This window comes from Xenia sp. Carnegie-2017, unplaced genomic scaffold (assembly GCF_021976095.1).
Source record: "Xenia sp. Carnegie-2017 unplaced genomic scaffold, XeniaSp_v1 HiC_scaffold_6, whole genome shotgun sequence".
Lineage (NCBI taxonomy): Eukaryota > Metazoa > Cnidaria > Anthozoa > Malacalcyonacea > Xeniidae > Xenia > Xenia sp. Carnegie-2017.
In genome coordinates, this window is record NW_025813526.1 from 7,959,270 (window position 1) to 7,979,413 (window position 20,144).

General features: G+C 31.3%; 1 protein-coding gene across 1 annotated transcript; it reads right to left on the bottom strand.

Moving 5' to 3' along the window:
* Nucleotides 1-5,911: 5,911 nt before the first annotated feature.
* Nucleotides 5,912-19,010, bottom strand: LOC124457059. Its single transcript, XM_047007351.1, has 5 exons — nucleotides 18,944-19,010; nucleotides 10,250-10,483; nucleotides 9,328-9,654; nucleotides 8,310-8,543; nucleotides 5,912-6,456 (listed from the first exon to the last, which is right to left on the bottom strand). Exons 1-5 carry the CDS (start codon nucleotides 19,008-19,010, stop codon nucleotides 6,155-6,157), a joined length of 1,164 nt encoding a protein of 387 aa, XP_046863307.1. The 3' UTR covers nucleotides 5,912-6,154.
* Nucleotides 19,011-20,144: the final 1,134 nt, after the last annotated feature.

A 20,144-nucleotide genomic window follows, 5' to 3' on the forward strand; every position in this document is an offset into this window, starting at 1 on the left:
GCTTGATTGATTTTTCACTATATACGAAATCCAGCATTATTTTGTGATGCTTTTGCAATCGGCTTATTGTTGGAATCGTTAAACAAATCTTGACAAAATCACAAATAGCCATATAAAAAGTTGACTTTCAATAAGTCGTTGGATTTTTCTATGGAGAGAGAAATAAGCAATATGAGCTATCTCTGTATAAGGAGCATCCAACTAAATTGTTGTTATGAAATTCTCTTTAATTATAGGAAGTGGTCGTTACATAAGAGCACCAAATTCCTTTATTTTCTCGTTCAAAAACAAGGATGGTCTAAAACCTTTCAAATCCACGATCTATAGATATCAGCAATACGCAATGTACACAAATACATACTATGGACCAACATTTGGAGGTGGTCATGACATTTATATCGCCAACAATGCTGGGTCCTATTCCAATTCATACACAAACTTTGGTTACGTATACAAGCTCCCATCTGGCTATTCCTACGGAAGCACAAAAGCAAAGAACTTATTGGCTGGCTCGTACAAGTTTTCTCCAAACGAAGTAGAAGTTTTTTATTTTTCTGCACGTAAGTTAGCAACAAAAATTTTATTTAAATTATAAATATATAGTTTTATTGAGTTTAAATAAGATAAAATATGGTGGCTTGATACATACAAGAATCTTGCAATGCAGGAAATATATCACAAGGGCATGACTTTTGCAATATATGACCTAGCTATATAGGAAAATAAGGAACGTGTATAAAAATATAAAAAGGAATGCATTTCTCGAATCTGACTTCAAGCCTTACATTTTGCACTATCTAAACTACAGAAATATGGCTGTTAGAGGTGATGAAGGATGGTTTGTGTGCGTGTGTGTGTTTATAAGTGTTCGTGTAGGAGAGGTGTCAAACTGTTATGCTATTTCATAGATGTCGAGCTTTCACTCATCGTCAAACTGTACCATATGCATGAACTTAAAGATAATTTTCATAAATAACTGTGCAGTGGCTATTAGCTTTTATTAAAACTTCATATGTTTCTCTTCCTAGCCAGAAAGTAGGGTTACGTCATGTTTAGAGCATGCTTAGCAATATGCGCTTACAATTAGCGGCGTAACTATAGAGGAGCTCTGCGTGTCAGAGCTGTAGGCACCAACAGTGTTGCCACTCACTATTTTACAAATTCCCAAGATTTTGAGCAAAAAGTCCCAAGATCCTTTAAAATATCCCAAGATCCCCCACAATCGTTTCTGGGGGACCCCTTTGTCATGGGTACACGATTAGCCGCACTAATGAACGCATAATGTAAGGACTGGAATGAATTGATTTTTGTTTTAATTTTAATTTCATAAAAATCGATAGTTTATGTATATAAGTGTTGAAATGATTAAATATAGTTCGTGAAACGCAACAGTACATAAAAAGTCAAACATGGTGATGGTAAAATCGTTGAAACAGCCAAATCGACAACATGCTAAGTGCTAACCAGACCCTATCTCAACAGTCTCTTCGTTTACAATGTCATAAACATCAGTCACATTTTCTTCCTGTTCCTGACGCTGACAATGTTTCTTAAAGTACTCCCTCCGACAATGACCAAATTGTACGTCTTTTACAAGTTTCGTAGACGGCTCCCACGTGTAGCAATGCGCACCTTGTCGAGCAATAGCTTGTCTTATAATTAATCTGTTCCTCAAAGTTGAACAATGTAGGCGGTTGGTTTTAGGAGTCTTTATCATGTTAACTTGGGAAAAAATTCTCTCGACACAGGCAGATGAGTGAGGCAAAACAAGCAGGTTGCACATAAAATTTCCCAAAAGTTCAAACTTTTTATTGCCGTTACCATCTTTAATAGCTCTGATCTCATCCCAAAACTGTGTTGGGGAATTAGTCATGCCTTTAAGAGAGTCTGTGGCATATAACAACTGCCTCCACTGATTATCAAGTTCATCCAATTGATCTTCAGACACTAAAGACGGAAAATGGTGTGCTAATACCGCTATCGAGTTTAATGACCGCCTGCTGGATAATGCCTCTGAAGGGTTGACTGCTGATAGCAAAGCTAGAACTCCATCACTTTTGAAAGAAAACCTCTTCTTTATTTGGTCACATAACTCAACGAGAAAGTTACGGCAATCGTTTCTGAAACGTTGTTCTTGGCTACCCAAAGACTGTTGGGTGCACAGGACTGTACATCTTCCTCCAAGATGAATATCGTTGAGAGGCTTGTATAGCTTTACGTCATTTGGATCAATCTCGTCCAACGGTGTTTCTCGTACGACTTTGTCGTGGATAAACATGGCCAAAATGCTTCTATACTCATCCGATATAGAACTGTACAGTGTGTGCAGCTTGAAATCTGGAGCCTGAAATTCAGCATTTAATCTGTCCACTTTTGACAATATGGAATTTAGGAATGCCATAATATGCTTGGTTCCATTCGTCGTCATGGTTTCATAGATCTTGACTGCCCCGTCTACACGATCACATGGAGACTCAGATTGAAAGAAAAGTTTTAATGCATCCCATTGCTCTAAAATTCTGGCAACAACTTGGCCTCGGGAGAGCCATCTCGTCTGTGAAAGCTTGAGAACTTTATGACGAGGCGCTTCAACAATATCTTGTATGAGACGGAACTGGTGTTGTCGCCGACTGCTAGGAAAAATAACAGCAGACATCTTTCACAAATGCTTCCAACCATGAAGGTAGGCGACAACTTGCATAGTGTGCGCAGAGAGCAAAGGAGTGACAAATGCGACCAAAGACAAATACACCAGGTACATCTTTTTTTAAAAGACGTGTCACACTTATTTATAAATTCATAATACGAGATAATATTACCTATAAAATATTTAAACAAAATATCCCAAGATTTTACAATATTTCGAAAAAAACTCCCAAGATCCCAAGCTTGAGCAGAAAATCCCAAGATCTTGGGAGAAATCCCAAGGCGTGGCAACACTGAGCGTGACTACTAAGACCAGAATGCACAGCGCGCATTTTCATTAAATATGAATAAGGCATATGGTCTATTGATAATTTCGTGGCAACATCTACATTCTTTTAGATTAACCAAGAGAGGAACACGGCACTTACCACAATTGCACCTAAGAAAGTTCTCTGTCAAAAGCTTCGGCAACAATAAATAAACAAATTTTCCAACTTTTCTTACCAAGAATCAAGAGGAACTTCATTTTGCATTCTGCGTTCGAGCTCTTCTGTTTGGCGTCTTTGTTCTTCTGTCTCTCTATTATAGTTTCTAACCACTCATCATCAGCAAGTGGTTCGTTTTCATACGCTGCAGCTTGGCCGTACTCAAAATCGCCATCGGTGTTTCGGAGCGCATTTAATGACGATTGATCTTCGTCTTCGAAATCGAATTCCCGACTGTTCAATTCAATATTTTCCGCTGTTGTTGCTGTATTCGACTCAGAATCGGATGTCGACATGTTTCGTACAATTTTTATATTAATTTCAAAGCAATATATAAAGAATTGTTATTTCACACTGTGTTGTTTTGTATGCAGCGCATTCATACGTTCCTTAAATGACGTCACAAACCTCTCGTCTTTAGTCCCCTCAGAGGCGCGGAAATTTTTCTAAAGCAAGTTAATTCAAACCGCCAAAAAAACTTTGTTTTTATTTTTTTTACGAAATTTTCTTCGAAATCATATTTTCTACAGTCTAAACTTTAAAAGTTCAACGAATTTGGGAAGGCTGTATGTGCACTTTATGTTACGTCACAGAGACTTGATCCAGGCCCTATGCCAATTATCAACTTTTACTGTCAAATTTCATATTTGATCAATAATAATTCGAAAACAACGCAGCGCATGAAAAAATTGTAATATAAGTTTCAGATTACTTTTGAAGAAGCAATACGAAAGTGCTATAAAAAAAATTGTGAGATATGCACTTTAAGTGCGACATAAAAATCACACACTATCTAATCTTTCGCAGTCATTTCTCCATTTATGGCAAGATTTGCTCCTAGGTATTTCAAATCAAGTAATAAGTTGAGTGAAATTGCTGTCTTCAAATAGTTATGAAGTGATTTTATAGCCCTACTTATTGAGTGTCAGTGTGAGTGGAGTTTTAGAATGCGGACGTTAATGTATGTGCCTTGTGCAAAATTTTAAATCAAATGACCAAATAACTGTCTAACCCTTTCTAATTTGCCAAATGCCCTTCCAGCCTTCCTTACATTTAATGTCACATAATTGTGGTCACATCTATTGTTCATCATTATACACAGAATAATAAAAATACATATATAAGAGCCACTTAATTGAAATCTTTTGGATCGCATATATCTATTAAGCATGTGATTTTCATAATGGCAACCAGTCAATTGCCGTTCATCACTAATAAACATCATACAGTGTTGCAGAATATTGTGCTCCAGTTTGGTCTCGCTCTAAACACATGAATAAGTTAGATGCATTGCTAAATGACACAATGCGAATAATTTCTGGAACATTAAAATCAACTCCAACCCCTTGGCTACCTGTAATGAGTGCTATAGCTCCACCTAACATACGCAGACAGGAAGCAGCACAGAAACAACATCATCGCATTGAAAATACACAAATTGACACTGCACTAAAAACTATTATCCAGTCTGCCCCAACTACTTCGAGACAAAAATCACGAAAACCTTTTCATAACTCCAAGATTGAATCGTTTGATTTCAACAATACATGGAAGGAACAATGGTCCGAAAATAAACCAAGGGTGCTGATCTAATTAAAGATCCCACAAATCTCCCTCTCCTGGTTTCAGGAAACTAACTCGTAAACAATGGAGCACTTGTAACCGAATTAGATCGAAACAGGGCAGAACAGCAAACAACCTATACCGATGGGGCTACAAAGACTCAACAACTTGCCCATCATGTAACGTCACCAACCAGAATATGGATTATATCATCCTGCAATGTCCGTTCACACGCATTGAAGGCGGCTACGCAACAGTGCATAAAGCAGATGATGACTTCGCAAGCTGGCTTGATGAGACACACATGGAGGTGTGACTACCATACGAAACTACTACTACTAATAAACATGAAATGACATATTGCAGCAAAGAAGTCTAATTAAATATATACAATAATGTACAGTGAAGCGATCCTTGATTTTGCATTTTCATTATTGTTTGGTTTCAGGGTTGTAATGGCTATTTATTATCAGCTACAAGTTTGGCTTTGATTTTTATAATAAGTTTCAGTTCACAATATTCAAATGTAATCTTCGTAGTGTTAAGTGACAAAAGCAACTATGAGTAGTGAGAACAATGCAAAGAAAGACGTAAAATGTGTAAAAGGGTTAAATGACAAAGACTTTTTTCAGCCAAAAAATGTTTCAAGACTAACGTTTATTTTACATACAAGCAGCTGGCGGAATCCCATTTAAATGTATGCGTATGCATGATATATTTAGAAAAATCAGGTGATTAATTCAAATTCAAACATTGTAGTTGTTTATGCATCCTATAGCTGTGTATTGATATCATAAACCTTATGCAAAGTAATTCTTATTACTAACCTTCTTTTCATCGCAGCCGTGTGTTCTTCTATCAATAGCATGAACTCCATAATGAATGAATAGTACGGTGACATCTCAAATACCCTTAAAAAAAATACCATTTTTCTCCTCAACCTTAGCCGATTAATTTGTGTATGCAAAAGTGCTAGATAAAACGAAAGCTGATAGAAGAAAGCAGATAGACGAAATCCAATTGTTAGCTGCAGATGCGTTAAGATGTTATCCTGCTCTTCAAAAAATTGACTAAAACAAACTATCATTCCAGGTAGATGTCCTTACTAGCACTATGATGCAACTGAAGATCTCAAAACCTAAACTTATATAGCAGTTTACACACAATGACCTAAAGTCATCATCATCTATAGAGGAATCTTACAAGACAACAGCATGTCGAAAAGAAAAGTTTTGTTGCAATTAATAAGTGCAAAATAAGTATTTCAATTCTCATTTAAGGAATTACAATATTGGTTTCTTTGCATAGTTATTGAATGATTACAATTATTATCTATGAGATTATTTGCTACGTGCGACAGCTAATTCGGTTAATTTAACAAAAAAAGGAGAAACCATGCTTTTTTTATGACACATTTTATTCGTGAATGGTCCGATTATTATGAGGAGAAATAGAACACTTCAATTTCGTTTGGACGAAATTGGTAGAAGCCTCAACAATTTCTTTGCTTTGTTGCTCGCGTACGAATAGCCTGATGGGAGCTTGTACGTATGACCAAAGTTTGTGTACGAGCTTGTGCTGGTTCTGGCATTGTTGCCGATTTTCAAATCATGACCACCTCCAAACGTGGGTCCATAGCTGCTGCTTGTGTACATTGCATATTGTTGATATCTATATATTGAGGATTTGAAAGGGGCCAGACCAGCCGGGTTTTTAAGAGAAAAAATAAAAGAATCTGATGCTCTTATGTAACGGCTACTTCCTACAAATAAACAACATAAAACAATTACATTTCAATTAGAAATTCTTATTGCTTTCTTTAGTGATTATTTGTTAGTAATTTCCATTCCTTTTTGGTGAGTCAAAAAGATATTATATATTTATGCATGACAAATTTCTGAGTTCTGATTGGTTAAAAGCAATGAAAATTTCAGAGAAACACCAGTGCAAAAAGCGAAACACCAGTGCTGATTTCTCTTCTAATGATATACATGAAAAATTTCTCAATTCTGATTGGTTTAGAGGAGGGAATTTATCGTAAATACCAGTGCAAAATAGGAAACACAGTGCAAAAAAAAGAAATACAGTGCAATTTTTTTTTGAAAAATGCGCTCCTGACTGGTTAGTCAAACAAAAAATGATCTAAGAGCCAATCAAAATAAAACATTTCAAAAGCGGGAAAGTTAAATTATTGTAAACAAAGCAATTACAACGACTGGCTAAGTTTTTTTTAGCAAAGTGGATTTTCTTTAGGGAAGGAGTATACAGTTTACCGTTTGCAAAGTGTTTCTGGATGAAAATAACAATACTGCTAAAAGTAGATACCTTGTTCTAGCTGCGTGTGCAGAAGTTATGGTGCCGTAAAAATAATATCCGACGGAATTGAAAAATACCAACCGGTTGATCAATGATTAAACTCGCCGGCTGCAATGTACGTACGCTGAAGTCAAAAATCAACGGAATTGAGAAATTTTTTCATGTATATGATTAATAAGGAATTGCATGGTTTCTCGTGCAATTTGAAAAACAGGCACTCGTGAGTTTTTCAAAGACTTCAAATTGAATTGTCCTTAGGACTTTTGATAGTCTTTGAAAACTTACTCGTGCATTTTTTCCCAAGTTGCACTCGAAACCATGCTATTACTTATAGAAAGTGCACCTGATTAGTTAGTCAAACAAAAAGGTAATCAAAATAGAGCCAATCGAAATAAATCATTTCAATGGCGGGAAATTTAAGTTATTGTAAACAAAAGCAAATGGATACAATGGCTAGCGTAAATTTTAAGTAGATTTCTTTAGAAACCGAGTCTACAGTTCTGTATTTGGAAGACATTTCCGAAAATGCGAACACTTCTGGTTATAGCTACCTTGTTTTGGCTTTGTGTTTGGAAGCAATGGTGTAAAAATTATTTGAACGAATTAAAAATTACGAGCCGGTCGATAGTTATAACTTGCCAGTTGAACCGTGCGACGCTCAAGTCAAAAATTAACAGAATTGAGAAACTCTTTTATTTAGCTATATTATTAAATTATTTTTATGCAATTTGTAAATAATGGACTCGTGAGTTTTTAAAACTTCAATTTGCATCTCGTATGCAAACTACTTATAACTATAAAATATGGTTTGGTGCTGGTCAAAGTTGCAAAAAAACTGCGGGTAGACTGGTACTATCGGCGAATAAAATTTTCGAGGATGATTCAAAGTTGAATACTGGAAGTTAAGCACATGCATGCATGTACCCGTAACACCCGGTTCGCATAGCTGATGTGAGTAATATGATGTTGTTTTGACGAAGATTTTCAAAACATGATATCCCACCCTGACGAAGATTTAACTTTTTTATAACTCTGGTGTTGCTAAATGACAAAAGAAATATTGGGCTATATAACTTTAAAACAAGATGAAAGAAATGTAGAATGCATGTCCATAAGATAACTCCCATTGATTTTTTTATAACTAATACAGTTCATGCACTTATTTTAAAACATAGGTATATCATCCCCCCAATTATCGTTCTGACTACGTGCCTGCCGGCGTGTAAAAGATTTCAATAGATTTGTTTTTATAAATACATGCTTAAGTTTCCAAACAATTTATAATTAGAGCGGGCTTACCTCCCCAAGACTTTGATGCAAATCCTCCAAAAATACAACCTCCATATTTAACAATGACCAGTGTTGGTCCCTTTGAGTCACAACAACTGTGGAATGTACTTGCTCTCCATCCATTCGATGTTGCTTTGTAACAGCGCTTCGTCTTTTTGCCATATAAATTCGAAGGTAACCATTTTTGAAGCTTTCCTATCCATTCTTGTTTATTTTTCAGAATAACTGAGTTCTGCAGGATCACTATAGGGGTGACAATGAAATTTTATGTTAAATTTTGAACGTTTCGCCCTTGTTTTGACGGATCTCTTTTTCATATAGACATTAAGGTGGTTTGTGAAATTCCTCGTTTGAAACACGTCGCTAACACATACAAAAAGTTACGTATAACACCTCCAGTTAGACAACAAAGTTCCTCTAAAATCTGCGAGGAAGCCGTAGAATATTTTACCTAATATAAATTCCTAATATAGTGTATCACAAATTTTTTCTACGTTAGCTAAATGTGTTTACAATATCGTTTAAAAGGTGTTTACAATTTCTTCAAAATACATCACATTACTGGTGACAAAGATAGTTCACTTATATTCCAGAAAAGCATTTTTAACCTTCATAAATCAGTTTTAGCCATATTTTTACTCTAAAATGCACTCGCTTTACCACACAAAAACATGGTTTGAAGCTTGCTTCTGGCAGTTATCTGTTGCACCGAAAACTTCCAAGTTGTACTTTTTTTTATTAGTTATTTATTCTGTGCACCTGTCCTTTATATTCGGCAAAAAATTAGACTACGAAAGACAGATTTGAAAATTATATCCCATTTTATTTCTTCATGTATGCATTTATCATTTCTTATAGTTTTGTAAAGATGGCTTTTGCATGATGTTCCAATTTTACGATATATTTCCATGGTTTAAGTTTGGTGTAGGTATATATACCAAGACGCACGCGATTGTAGTTAACTAATAAACATTATTATCATTATTATGATGCCATATTTTCTTTAAAATTTGGTGTTATAACTTACATGGCGAAAAATAAAATGCTTCCACTTCGTTTGGAATAAATTTGTACGAGCCAGCCAATAAGTTCTTTGCTTTTGTGCTCCCGTAAGAATAGCCAGATGGGAGCTTGTATGTATAACCAAAGTTTGTGTAAAAATTGGAATAGGACACAGCATTGTTGGCGATATAAATGTCGTGACCACCACCAAATGTTGGTCCATAGCTGCTGTATGTGTACATTGAATATTGTTTGTATCTTGTAACATTGGATTTAAAGGGTGCAAGATTATCTATGTTTTTAAAGGAGAAAATGAAAGCTTCTGGTGCTTGTATGTAACCAGAACGTCCTCCTGTAATTTAACAGTAATACACAAAACACTTGAGTTAAAAGTTTCATATATGAAGATGATGTTGATATTTTCTATTTCACTAATCAAACTTTATGCTTCTTGACTGAAACAATGACCCGCTATACAAAACTTGCCATGAATTACTTTTGAAATTCAAGATAATTTGTTTACAATTTTGCTAAGATTTCACTTCTTTATGAAAAATTCGATGAGGATTAATTCTTAGATATAAAGTCAACGTAAAATCTTAGACGTGCAGATATAAGACAACTCCACTTAGCCTTATTCAATCAGTTTGTCATATTTTTATTGTTATCATATTGAAATAAGCACTAAGATTGGCTTAACTATTGTTTGCTTACATATATATTTGTAATATTCCGACATGAGGAAGTTCCAAGCCTGTATATATCTATAGATTCCCAATAAAAGGTACCGAACATGCAAATGATATCTGTGTTATCCCTTACAAAATTTGCATTATATTATAAAAACTATTTTCTTCTGCGTGCCACATCATTTTTATCTTAGAATGACCACTGAATTCAAAAGGTATTCACATGCAATTAATGTCATATAAGTCACTCGACCTTACCTCCCCAAGATTCTGATGCAAATGTCCCAAACACATACGATCCCTTTTTAATAATAACCAATGTTGGTCCTTTTGAGTCACAGCGACTGTGAAATGTCCTCCCTCCCCATCCATTTTTCGTTGCTTGGTAACAGCGCACCGTCTTTTTGTCATTGAAGTACGAAGGCAGCCATTGTTGAAGCTTTCCTATCCATCTCTTTTTGTCCTTTAGAATGCTTGAGTCCTGTAGGATTGCTAGACGTGAAAATAAAATCTTATATGAAACGTTTGAATTGTATGCTTTACTAAGCAAACTCTTTATGTAATATAAGGCACAATAAAAAGGTCGTTTAATTCTACAAGAGCATTTAACACAGATTTTTAGTAATATATTTTTATCACCTTATGTTATTAAGACATGGTCTGACAGTGACGTCGCTTGCGCTTTTAAAGGAGAGAAAGAATTTTGGTTTTGCCAAGAGAAATGTGAATTTAGCCTATTTATTTACCCCTGAATCTTTTCTTTATGCAATACATGCATATATGTTGCAGTTTGGCATTTACTGATAAAACAGCATTTACCAAACAACGCAGTGTAACCACATCCCTCATCTAACTTATTACACACCTCATAGCTACCTCACTGTTTTTTAGAGTAAGCTAAAAACATTAGATTTAGATAAGTCAGATTTGAAACGTATATTCCATTTCATAAAGTAATACAATAGGACCACAATAACATGAGCTCTTCGCGAGCTCAATGTAAATTTATGCAGTGCGCTGCTGGATTTGATTTTATTTAATTTATATCATTTGACTCGTTTTAACTCGAACATGCATACTAGTAATAATATACATGGGGGTACGAGAACACAAAGTGTTCTCTTATCCCCCATGTATATTACTACTTTTAACCTTGGGTAAAAACTATCTTTATAACAGCGCAAAATAAGACCATGTTTCAAAAGGCGTCCCTCAGCAAAAGGTCATGTAAAAAAAGCTGCGTAAAAAAAAGTCATTGTTTCAAAGGGGGGTAAAAATTTCGAGGCTATAATCTATAGTTTAAAAATATGGAATCTATATGTTTTTGAAATATATAGGTGCGTTTAAATTTTATAAACAGTCTTTAATAATCAAGTGTTAATAATCAAGTGTTAATAATCAAGTGTTAATAATCAAGTGTTAATAATCAAGTGTTAATAATCAAGTGTTAATAATCAAGTGTTAATAATCAAGTGTTAATAATCAAGTGTTAATAATCAAGTGTTAATAAAGCATCTTTTTAAATCGTTGTTAGGGGCGAAGAATTTCAGGCAACTAAGCCTGAAATTTTGAGCGAACAATGTCATAGATGCTCTTTAAAAAACTATGGAAACAATATATCTGTCAAGCGTGTGTCACATGTACATGTTTAACAATGTTTTATATAATTTTTGTTAAAAGTGTTTTTACTAATTGTTTCAGGATTTTGAATCTTTTTGTATATCGCTTTTGTATTAATTACTTATTACAAACAGTTATGTGATATGTAGTCAAACATGAGGAGCAGGCATGTATGATTTTACTCTAACAGAGGCCTACGCTACATACTTACTACACATTATAACTGTTTGTTAATATTTAGTTATTTGAACCGATATTATAATGGCCATAAGCTAATGTTGTTACACCATCATCTAATATATATCGTTTATCGTCAAAACAGCTGAGTGATACTTTATTAATTTCATAACTACAAAGTTGATGGTTTACACTTCTAATAGTTTTCATTGTATGATGCATTTGTTTGTTTTCAAATAGTGTTGTTTTATAGTCTTCATGTTTTATTTCACTCTTAATAATATTTTTTTTAATTCCTTTAGCTTTTTTATCTCCTTTATTATTATCTTTAATATAACTATACATCTTGCTTCTTAAACCAACAAATTCTTTAACTACTATTCCAGCAGCTTCATCTTTCATTTTACCAATAACTTTTTTATTAGTTTTATCATGATATTTATGGTATTCTGGGTAATCACTGAAATCAAATTTATCTTTATCATTCCAAAAAATCTTGATAGACATCTTCAGTTTCAATTTCATATGTTAAACTATCTGTGTCTGTGAAAAGAAGTTTAGCTTTATCACCATATTTCTTCTTGATATAATTGTAATGAAAATCATACATCAACGTTTTACTTAAATCTAAGATACACATGCCAACATATGCAGGCCTGTTAAGGGTTAGTGTTTCTTTGATCTTATGCACAGCCACAAGGTTCTCATTGAAGATTTTACTACTTACATAAGTAGGTTTTGAAGCTAATTTTAATAATTTATTTTTATTAGTTACTAGTCTAACATCTACTTTTTCGTAAGTTTTCCATGGTTTTACCTACCGAATTATTCATTAATTTGAAGAAGTCTTTTCAAAAGAATTTTTGCATTAGTTCTTTTTGAGTATTAAAGTCTATGTATTTTTTCAACCATGGAGATTGATTAAATTCAAGTACTCTATGTACTTTTTTAACTTTAACCCAAGATCTAAGTATAATTGAAGATTTCTATAATGTAAAACATACTTGTATTTATTTTGTAATGTAGGATTAATTTTGAAACTAAACCTGTTGATATATTGTAATTAGAAGCAATTGTCTTACAATATATTGACAGCATGTCGCTAGTTACCTTAACTTTTTCTGGTGCGACAGGATAATCGTTATGTAAATTATGTAGTTCTTCAGGGTATTCTAAATTAACTTCTAAAATTAAACCTTTTTTACTATCTACTTGATATTTAGCAAGGTTTATGTTGTTAATCTGTTTCTCAGTTAACCATTTGAAACCACCAGTAGGTAGGTATTGTGACATAGCCCATCCATATAAATTGTTTGCGTCAAGATACATTATATATTTTGAGGGTTTATTCTTATCAAATACTTTCATATACTTGTTATTTGCTTTACCATATCGATTAGAAATATAAGAAACACCTCCTCTCATACCCTTTTCAATGAATTGAAACATGTCAATATCAGTCATTAATTCTAATTTAATATCTGTCATCTTTAACATAGCATCCCAAGACAACCCAGGAGATGTGAAATAGTGGCATGGGTCTAAGTTATAGTATTCTAAGCATGTTTTTCGAAAGTTTTCAAATACATCAGCTAATAACAAAACGTCTGATTTCAGATACAGGTCGTGATACTCACCCATGTTTTTTAGATTGAATGTATTCAACACTTTTCGTGCATGATGGTATTGTTCATCTGATATATTCTCATCAGTAAGAATACTATAAAAGTCTTTTTTTGAAGGTAACCCCCCATCAAACTTTTCAAAGCTATCCATATAATCATATGGGTAAATACCTTTTTGTGTCATTAAATTAAATTTTTCACCTTGAAACTGTTTAGAGGTGTATTTAAATGATTCTTTAGGTAAATTATTAACAAGCTTTTCAAGACTAGAGCTCATAAATTGAAAACTATCAAGAAATGTTAAATGGTTACCTAACATGAAAGCCATATACTTTTCCATGTTATTTGGTATAGCAATTATATTCATCTGTGTTTCTTCACCTTTTTTGTTTTTGTATGTATGCTTATTAACAATAGCTCCGATTTCTTGCATAATAAAATGGCTGTCATATCCACGCAGATTGTGAAATATTACTGGGATCTTTAATTTATCAGAGTCTATTCTAAGTTTTAAATTACAATCTTGATGTGCTGAGCCTCTATATTTTCCAGTGATATGACAATGGTCTCGAACTCGAATATCTTTGTTAGTATATTTTTTGTTACAGATATGACATTCATCAGCTTTTTTAAATTCTTCTTCATCATCAGAGGTCATTTTTAATGGTTTATTAAAGTAGGTTTTCATAATATTTTTACAATATTTAACTTCTTTTAACATAGCTTCCATAAATTTGTAAACAGCCTTTTCCCCTCTATATAGTTGAATTGGTTTCGTGAATTTATCATCATAACAACAAACAACTTTATATCCATAACCACAGTCAGTATGTTTTGATAGGCTTCTGTATATGATTTTTATTATCTTGTTACAACCAGATATCTTTTCTGTAATAGCCTCAAAGTCAGCATATATAACAAATGGTACAGGTTGTTGCTTATGATAGTTGTTGAATTTCAGTATGTTATTATTTTTATCAGGCATTTTATTGATTGTATACCATTTATTAATATACAGTTTTCTATATGGTTATTTAATATTTTTCAGAACTAAAACATTGAAGGCAGCGCATACAAAAGTGTTTTCTTTCTTTATGCTTTGTTTGATTGTACATAAATTTATTAAAATCTTTTATTAATATAATGTTTGTTTTCATTATCAGTTATCAATAGTAGTTCCATATGGTCTTCAAATTTTTCTTTTGAAATGAATAATGGATATGGTTGTTTATCTTCATAACCGAAAACGTTAATGTTAATTCTGTTTTGCTTTTCGATTTTATTATAATGTTTAACAGTCACTGGAAATTCAATCCCAGAGTAGTCTAATTTGTTAATATATTCCTTATCAGATTTTTAATTCTCTGTGGGTATTATTTTGTGGGTTAATATGTCTAATATGACACCATCTAAAACATTCATTATCTCTATTTTGATATTAATTAATCCTTTTTACTATTTTTAAGTTCTTGTGGTAAATTAATGTATGAAGATCCTTGTAATGGTTTGTATTTAACAACATTAAGATAATGATTATCTATAGAGCGAATAACCCATCCAGAACCTTCTTGTGTAAATTTATCAATCTTATTTAATATATTTTGTTCTGAAATTTGTAGTGATTCAGTAATATTTTCATTATTTGTAATTGTTAAAGCTGGACTGTTGAAATAAGCAACTTTTGTTAAAACACATTACCACCATATTTTATTTCTTTTTTCAAATGTTACCTTAAGCGTTTCGACAAATTTTAATCCTTTAATTGTTGTTAATAATTCTTTAATATAATATGTAAGATACTTTCTAGTGTTCTGTAATTGTTTTAATGGATCTTTTTTGTTAATAATGCTTATTTCATATGACTTTGTATAACCTTTAAGAGCATTGTTTGTTTCTCTTATTTTAACTCTTTGTGTTGGTATTGGTTTTTTATTTTTATCTGATAGCATCTGTGTATTGTTCTCATACTCTTTAACCATCTCTTTTACACTCTTTCTTGGTTTTGGGACTGGTGTTAATACTTTGATTAATTCGTTTTTTCTAAGTTTATAATAACCTTTAACCTTTTTTTCTTTAGCAATAACTTTTAACTGAGATACAGTCATTTGTTTGATATTGGATTGTGATAGTACTTTTTGTACTGGTTTGGAAATTGAAGTATTATTAACTTCAACCTTAGGTTTTTGATTTAAAATTATATTAATTAAATCGTCTTTAGTCAACTTTTGAAGTTTATCTTTATTCATATTAGGCATACTATATAAAATACTCATGTCTTTAAGTACCTTATGTTTTGTTTTATCTTTATTCATATTAGGCATATTATATAATATAGGTTTGTCTTTAAGTACCTTTCGATTTAAATAATCTCTATTCATATATATATATATATATTTTATTTTATTTTTTAAACGCACTAATTTTAATTATAGAAATAAATCTATATTTAAAACTTTTATAAAATAATTAAATTAATCTATTTAACTTTTGAGTGTTTTAAATATTTTGTAAATATTCTCTTAATTTAGCTTCAGTTTTTATTGTATTAGGTAACATACTGGTCTTAGACCGACCTCCCATGGATTGAAACCCTTCTCGTGTACCCAGATTACTTTGTTTAATTTTTCTCTAATTGGGTCATTAGAGCTTCTTTTGTTGTTGTATTATAATAATAGTGAAGTTCTTGTTTATGATCATTAGTTTTAAATATTAATAACCTTAAATGTTTATGATGTTCAACTAATTTTAATTCGTTTATTTGCTTTTGTAATTAGTGTATGTATAAATGTTGGGAGATCTTTACATTTTCATAACCTGTTGATCAGGATTATAATGTAATAATTTTGTTGGTAAAGAATCTATGTATATAAAAACTAAATTTAGAATATAAATCTTTATCAACCATTTGAAAATCCCAGCCAGCCGAAATACACTAGACTAAGAATTTCATTATTATTTTTATATTTTCTATCATATATATTATGTATATATATTTCTTTAAGTATATTTAAACGCACCATAAAATTTTATAAAACTATATTATTTTTAATTTTTGAATTTCTTAAATGTTTTCTAGTTCTAAGATGTAAAGTTTTATATGCTAAACTATATGTTTTATTACATGAATCACAATGCCATGGTTTTGACAACATATATGAAGTTCTATGTTGTTTAATTTGTTCTTTAGTATAAATTCTTGGTCTTCCTCGTATTGGTTTATCTGAACACATATATACTAATACTATATATTTTATTTAATTTAAGATATTTTAATAATACCAGAAGCTGTGATATTATATAAATATATTCATATAAACAAATTTTATAACATAACTATTCTCTGTATTAGTAATTTATATTTAAAATAACATTTATCCCATAATAATATTTATTTAATAAATTATGAGTGATTTCAACAAATGTTGGATATAATTATAACCACTACTATTATTAAACTTGGTTTAAAACTATCACATAAATGGGTTCTGTTTCTATATGTATAGAACAGAATATATGTAAATTTTTATAATATTTTCTATATTATATTTATCTTTAGAAAAGATAACCAGTCACAAGTATTTAATTCATATATTTTTTCTCTTGTAATATTATAATTATTATCATCTTTATATTCAAGTTCATATTTTAATGATTTAATATACATGTTTTTATCTTTCATAATTTCATCTAATAAATCTAAATTAATTTCATGTCCTTTAAATTTATATACATCTTTGTTTTTATAACTTTCACCATTCTATATAATTACTATATATATTATTTTTTTTTTAAGGTGCGTTTAAATTATCTTTTGTTTTATACAATGTTTTTTCAAAATCCTTCAAAACACCTTCTATATTAGAACTAGTTTTTTTACAACATAAAATAAAATCTCTAATCCTTTTTAATATAGCTTTAAGATTCATATATAATCGTAAATGTTTTATTTCTTTGACTGGACCCAGTTGTTATAATAAGTACAGTTGATACCTTTATCCCACTCAAGGATTTTATATACTTCACCAAATAATCTATCATCAAAAACTCTTTTTGTCTTACTATTTTTCATATCTCTAACAGGGTGTTTTAATGGTATACCCTTACGGCTGGCTAAGCGTATTATATAATAGTTATACATACTAACATTTTTTTTATTAATTAATTTATGTTTAATCATAGTACTAACAACCTTTATAAAATCATTTGTTAATTTCTCAACATATTCAAAAGTTACACACAATCTAATTTTATTATAAAACCATTTCTTTCTTGAATGAACTGATCGTTGACATTTCCAAATCTCTGGTATCCATTCATTAACTACCTTATATGAGTGAACAGACCCACAGTGCTTACAAACATTCATTTTATTGTTATCTGAAATAATTTCTTGATTTTCACAACATAAGTATGCCTTAGCAGATCTATAACTATAACATATCTTTTTACCACAAAAGCAACAATTTACGTAATCAAAAACATCTTCTAACTCTTTATGAATCAATTTATTACAATACATATACTAATACTATATATTTTATTTTTAAGTAATTTTATATAATAAATATCCAGATATAATACCAATCCAACCATTGTAATAGATTGATAATTTTTCATATTCTTAGATGGTTTGTAAAAGTCATTTAATTGCGGTTCTCTATGAAATGTTAACCCATTATAATGTATCGTTTTTACTTTTCTAAGCGCATCTAAAGCTTTGTTTGTAAGTTCTATATCATCATCAGCATATTGAAGTTCTTGTCTAAGCTGTTGAATTTTATCATGCTACTTGACTTCATTTTCATAGAATGCCTCTTTAGCTTTAGATAGGTCCTCTAGAGCCTTATTGTGACGTTTCATTTCCTCAGCATAACCGTTTTTATCAAGTTTATGAAATAGCCAGCCTGCTAGAGAGAAACCTAACCCATTGACAACAGCTCCAAAAGCTGTTCCAAATCCACTAGTAATAACACTTGTCATATATATTTATACAGATTTAAATGGATTTTCAGGAACCCATTTTTTGTCTTGAGCATATTTAACTAGCATTGTCGATGTTATAATAGAAGTAGCTAGTTTAGCAAAATCTTTGATATTGTTTGTGTCTGTTAATTTTTGACCTAGTAGTTTTTTAGACGCCATAGAAAGACCTACAGCAGTTGTTGTCACAAGCACTGCATCAAAAGCTTCATTCATAAATTGTTTCTTATTCATAGTATTACTCATATATAATAGGAAATATTTTATTCAAATGAGTCTAAATTATATTGTTTATTTTTTTGTATCAAAACATGTTTTTCACTAGTTGTTTCTTCTCTCGCTTTATCGTTTGTTAATTTTTCCTGCCTTTTATCATTTTTCCTTGTATAATAGAGACTAGCAATAGCAGTTAATACTCCAATAGTCCCAAATAAGAATCCATAATTAATAATCCAGCTATTATCCTCAATTTTCTTTTTATTTTCTAATTCAATTTTATCTCGCATCTTTTTTTCTTTAGAAGCTTTCGAAATAGCAGCCAAGCGTTTACCAGCTTCTACTCTAATAGGGTCTTTCTCTTTTTTAACAGTAGTTATCTTTAGGTTTTCTTCAGACATGTTATATAATAATGTAGATTTTATTCACAGATAACTCACAGATAACTCATAGATAATCTTATAGATAACTCACAGATCTTTATATTTTTTATTATATTTACTCACCATACCATCTATATTAGTACAATTGTCTATTATAATATCATCTATAACTTTTATGTCTGATAGAAATATCACTTCATCATAAGGTAATCCTCTTAAATATGATCTTATATCCACAAGTATTCGTGAATATGATGTATATGCAAATTTACACATTTATAAGTTATTATTAATCTTACTCTTAACCATATAACCTTGAACTAAAGCACCTAGGCCACTAAGGGTGGCTATAACTATCGGGTTTACGGTTATACTACCACAATACCACCAGTCGAGACTAGAAAAATACTTCCCATGTTTAATGATAGTCTAATTTTATTTAATTTATTATACTTCCATTTATAACAGGTATACATTTTGTGATAGTACAAATACAACTTTTCAGCTTTTCAAATTCCTCTTGACTCAACTCACTCGAAATATGATTAAAATCTAGAACTTTTTCATATTATATTATAAAACATATTTAACTAATATGAATGATGATAGCGTTGATATACCGAGTAAAGCAATCATATCTGTTTGATGGGGATTATTTACTATCATTTTTGTATGTTTATGTACTACTGGTTTTTTATGAACTTCATCTAGAGTATCTAGGTGTTGTGATGGTGCATTATCTTGATGTACTTTTTTAGGTTCTTCCTTTTTAACTCCATAATAATTTATTTTAGAATTAATACCGAATTTCATAGTTTTATTAGCTAATGTTAAAATATTATTATACCCATCAATCTTTTTATCTAATATGATCATACGGCTGGGTATTAAAATCATACCAGGGCTGATTGCCATATTTAAAATAACATTCGTGTCTTTTATACCTTTTCTCATGTTAGATATCAATACAGTCGTATCATTCTGTACTATAGTATCCTCTACTAATTTCCTAAAACGTTTTGAGTTTGCATGCTCTTAGCTCCATGATTAACTATTGACCATCTTGTATTTGCTTGAGCTCCAAGAATTGTATAAACAAAACTTTCAATGCTCTCTTGCAAAAGAACTTTTCCGATTTTGTAATACCTTCAG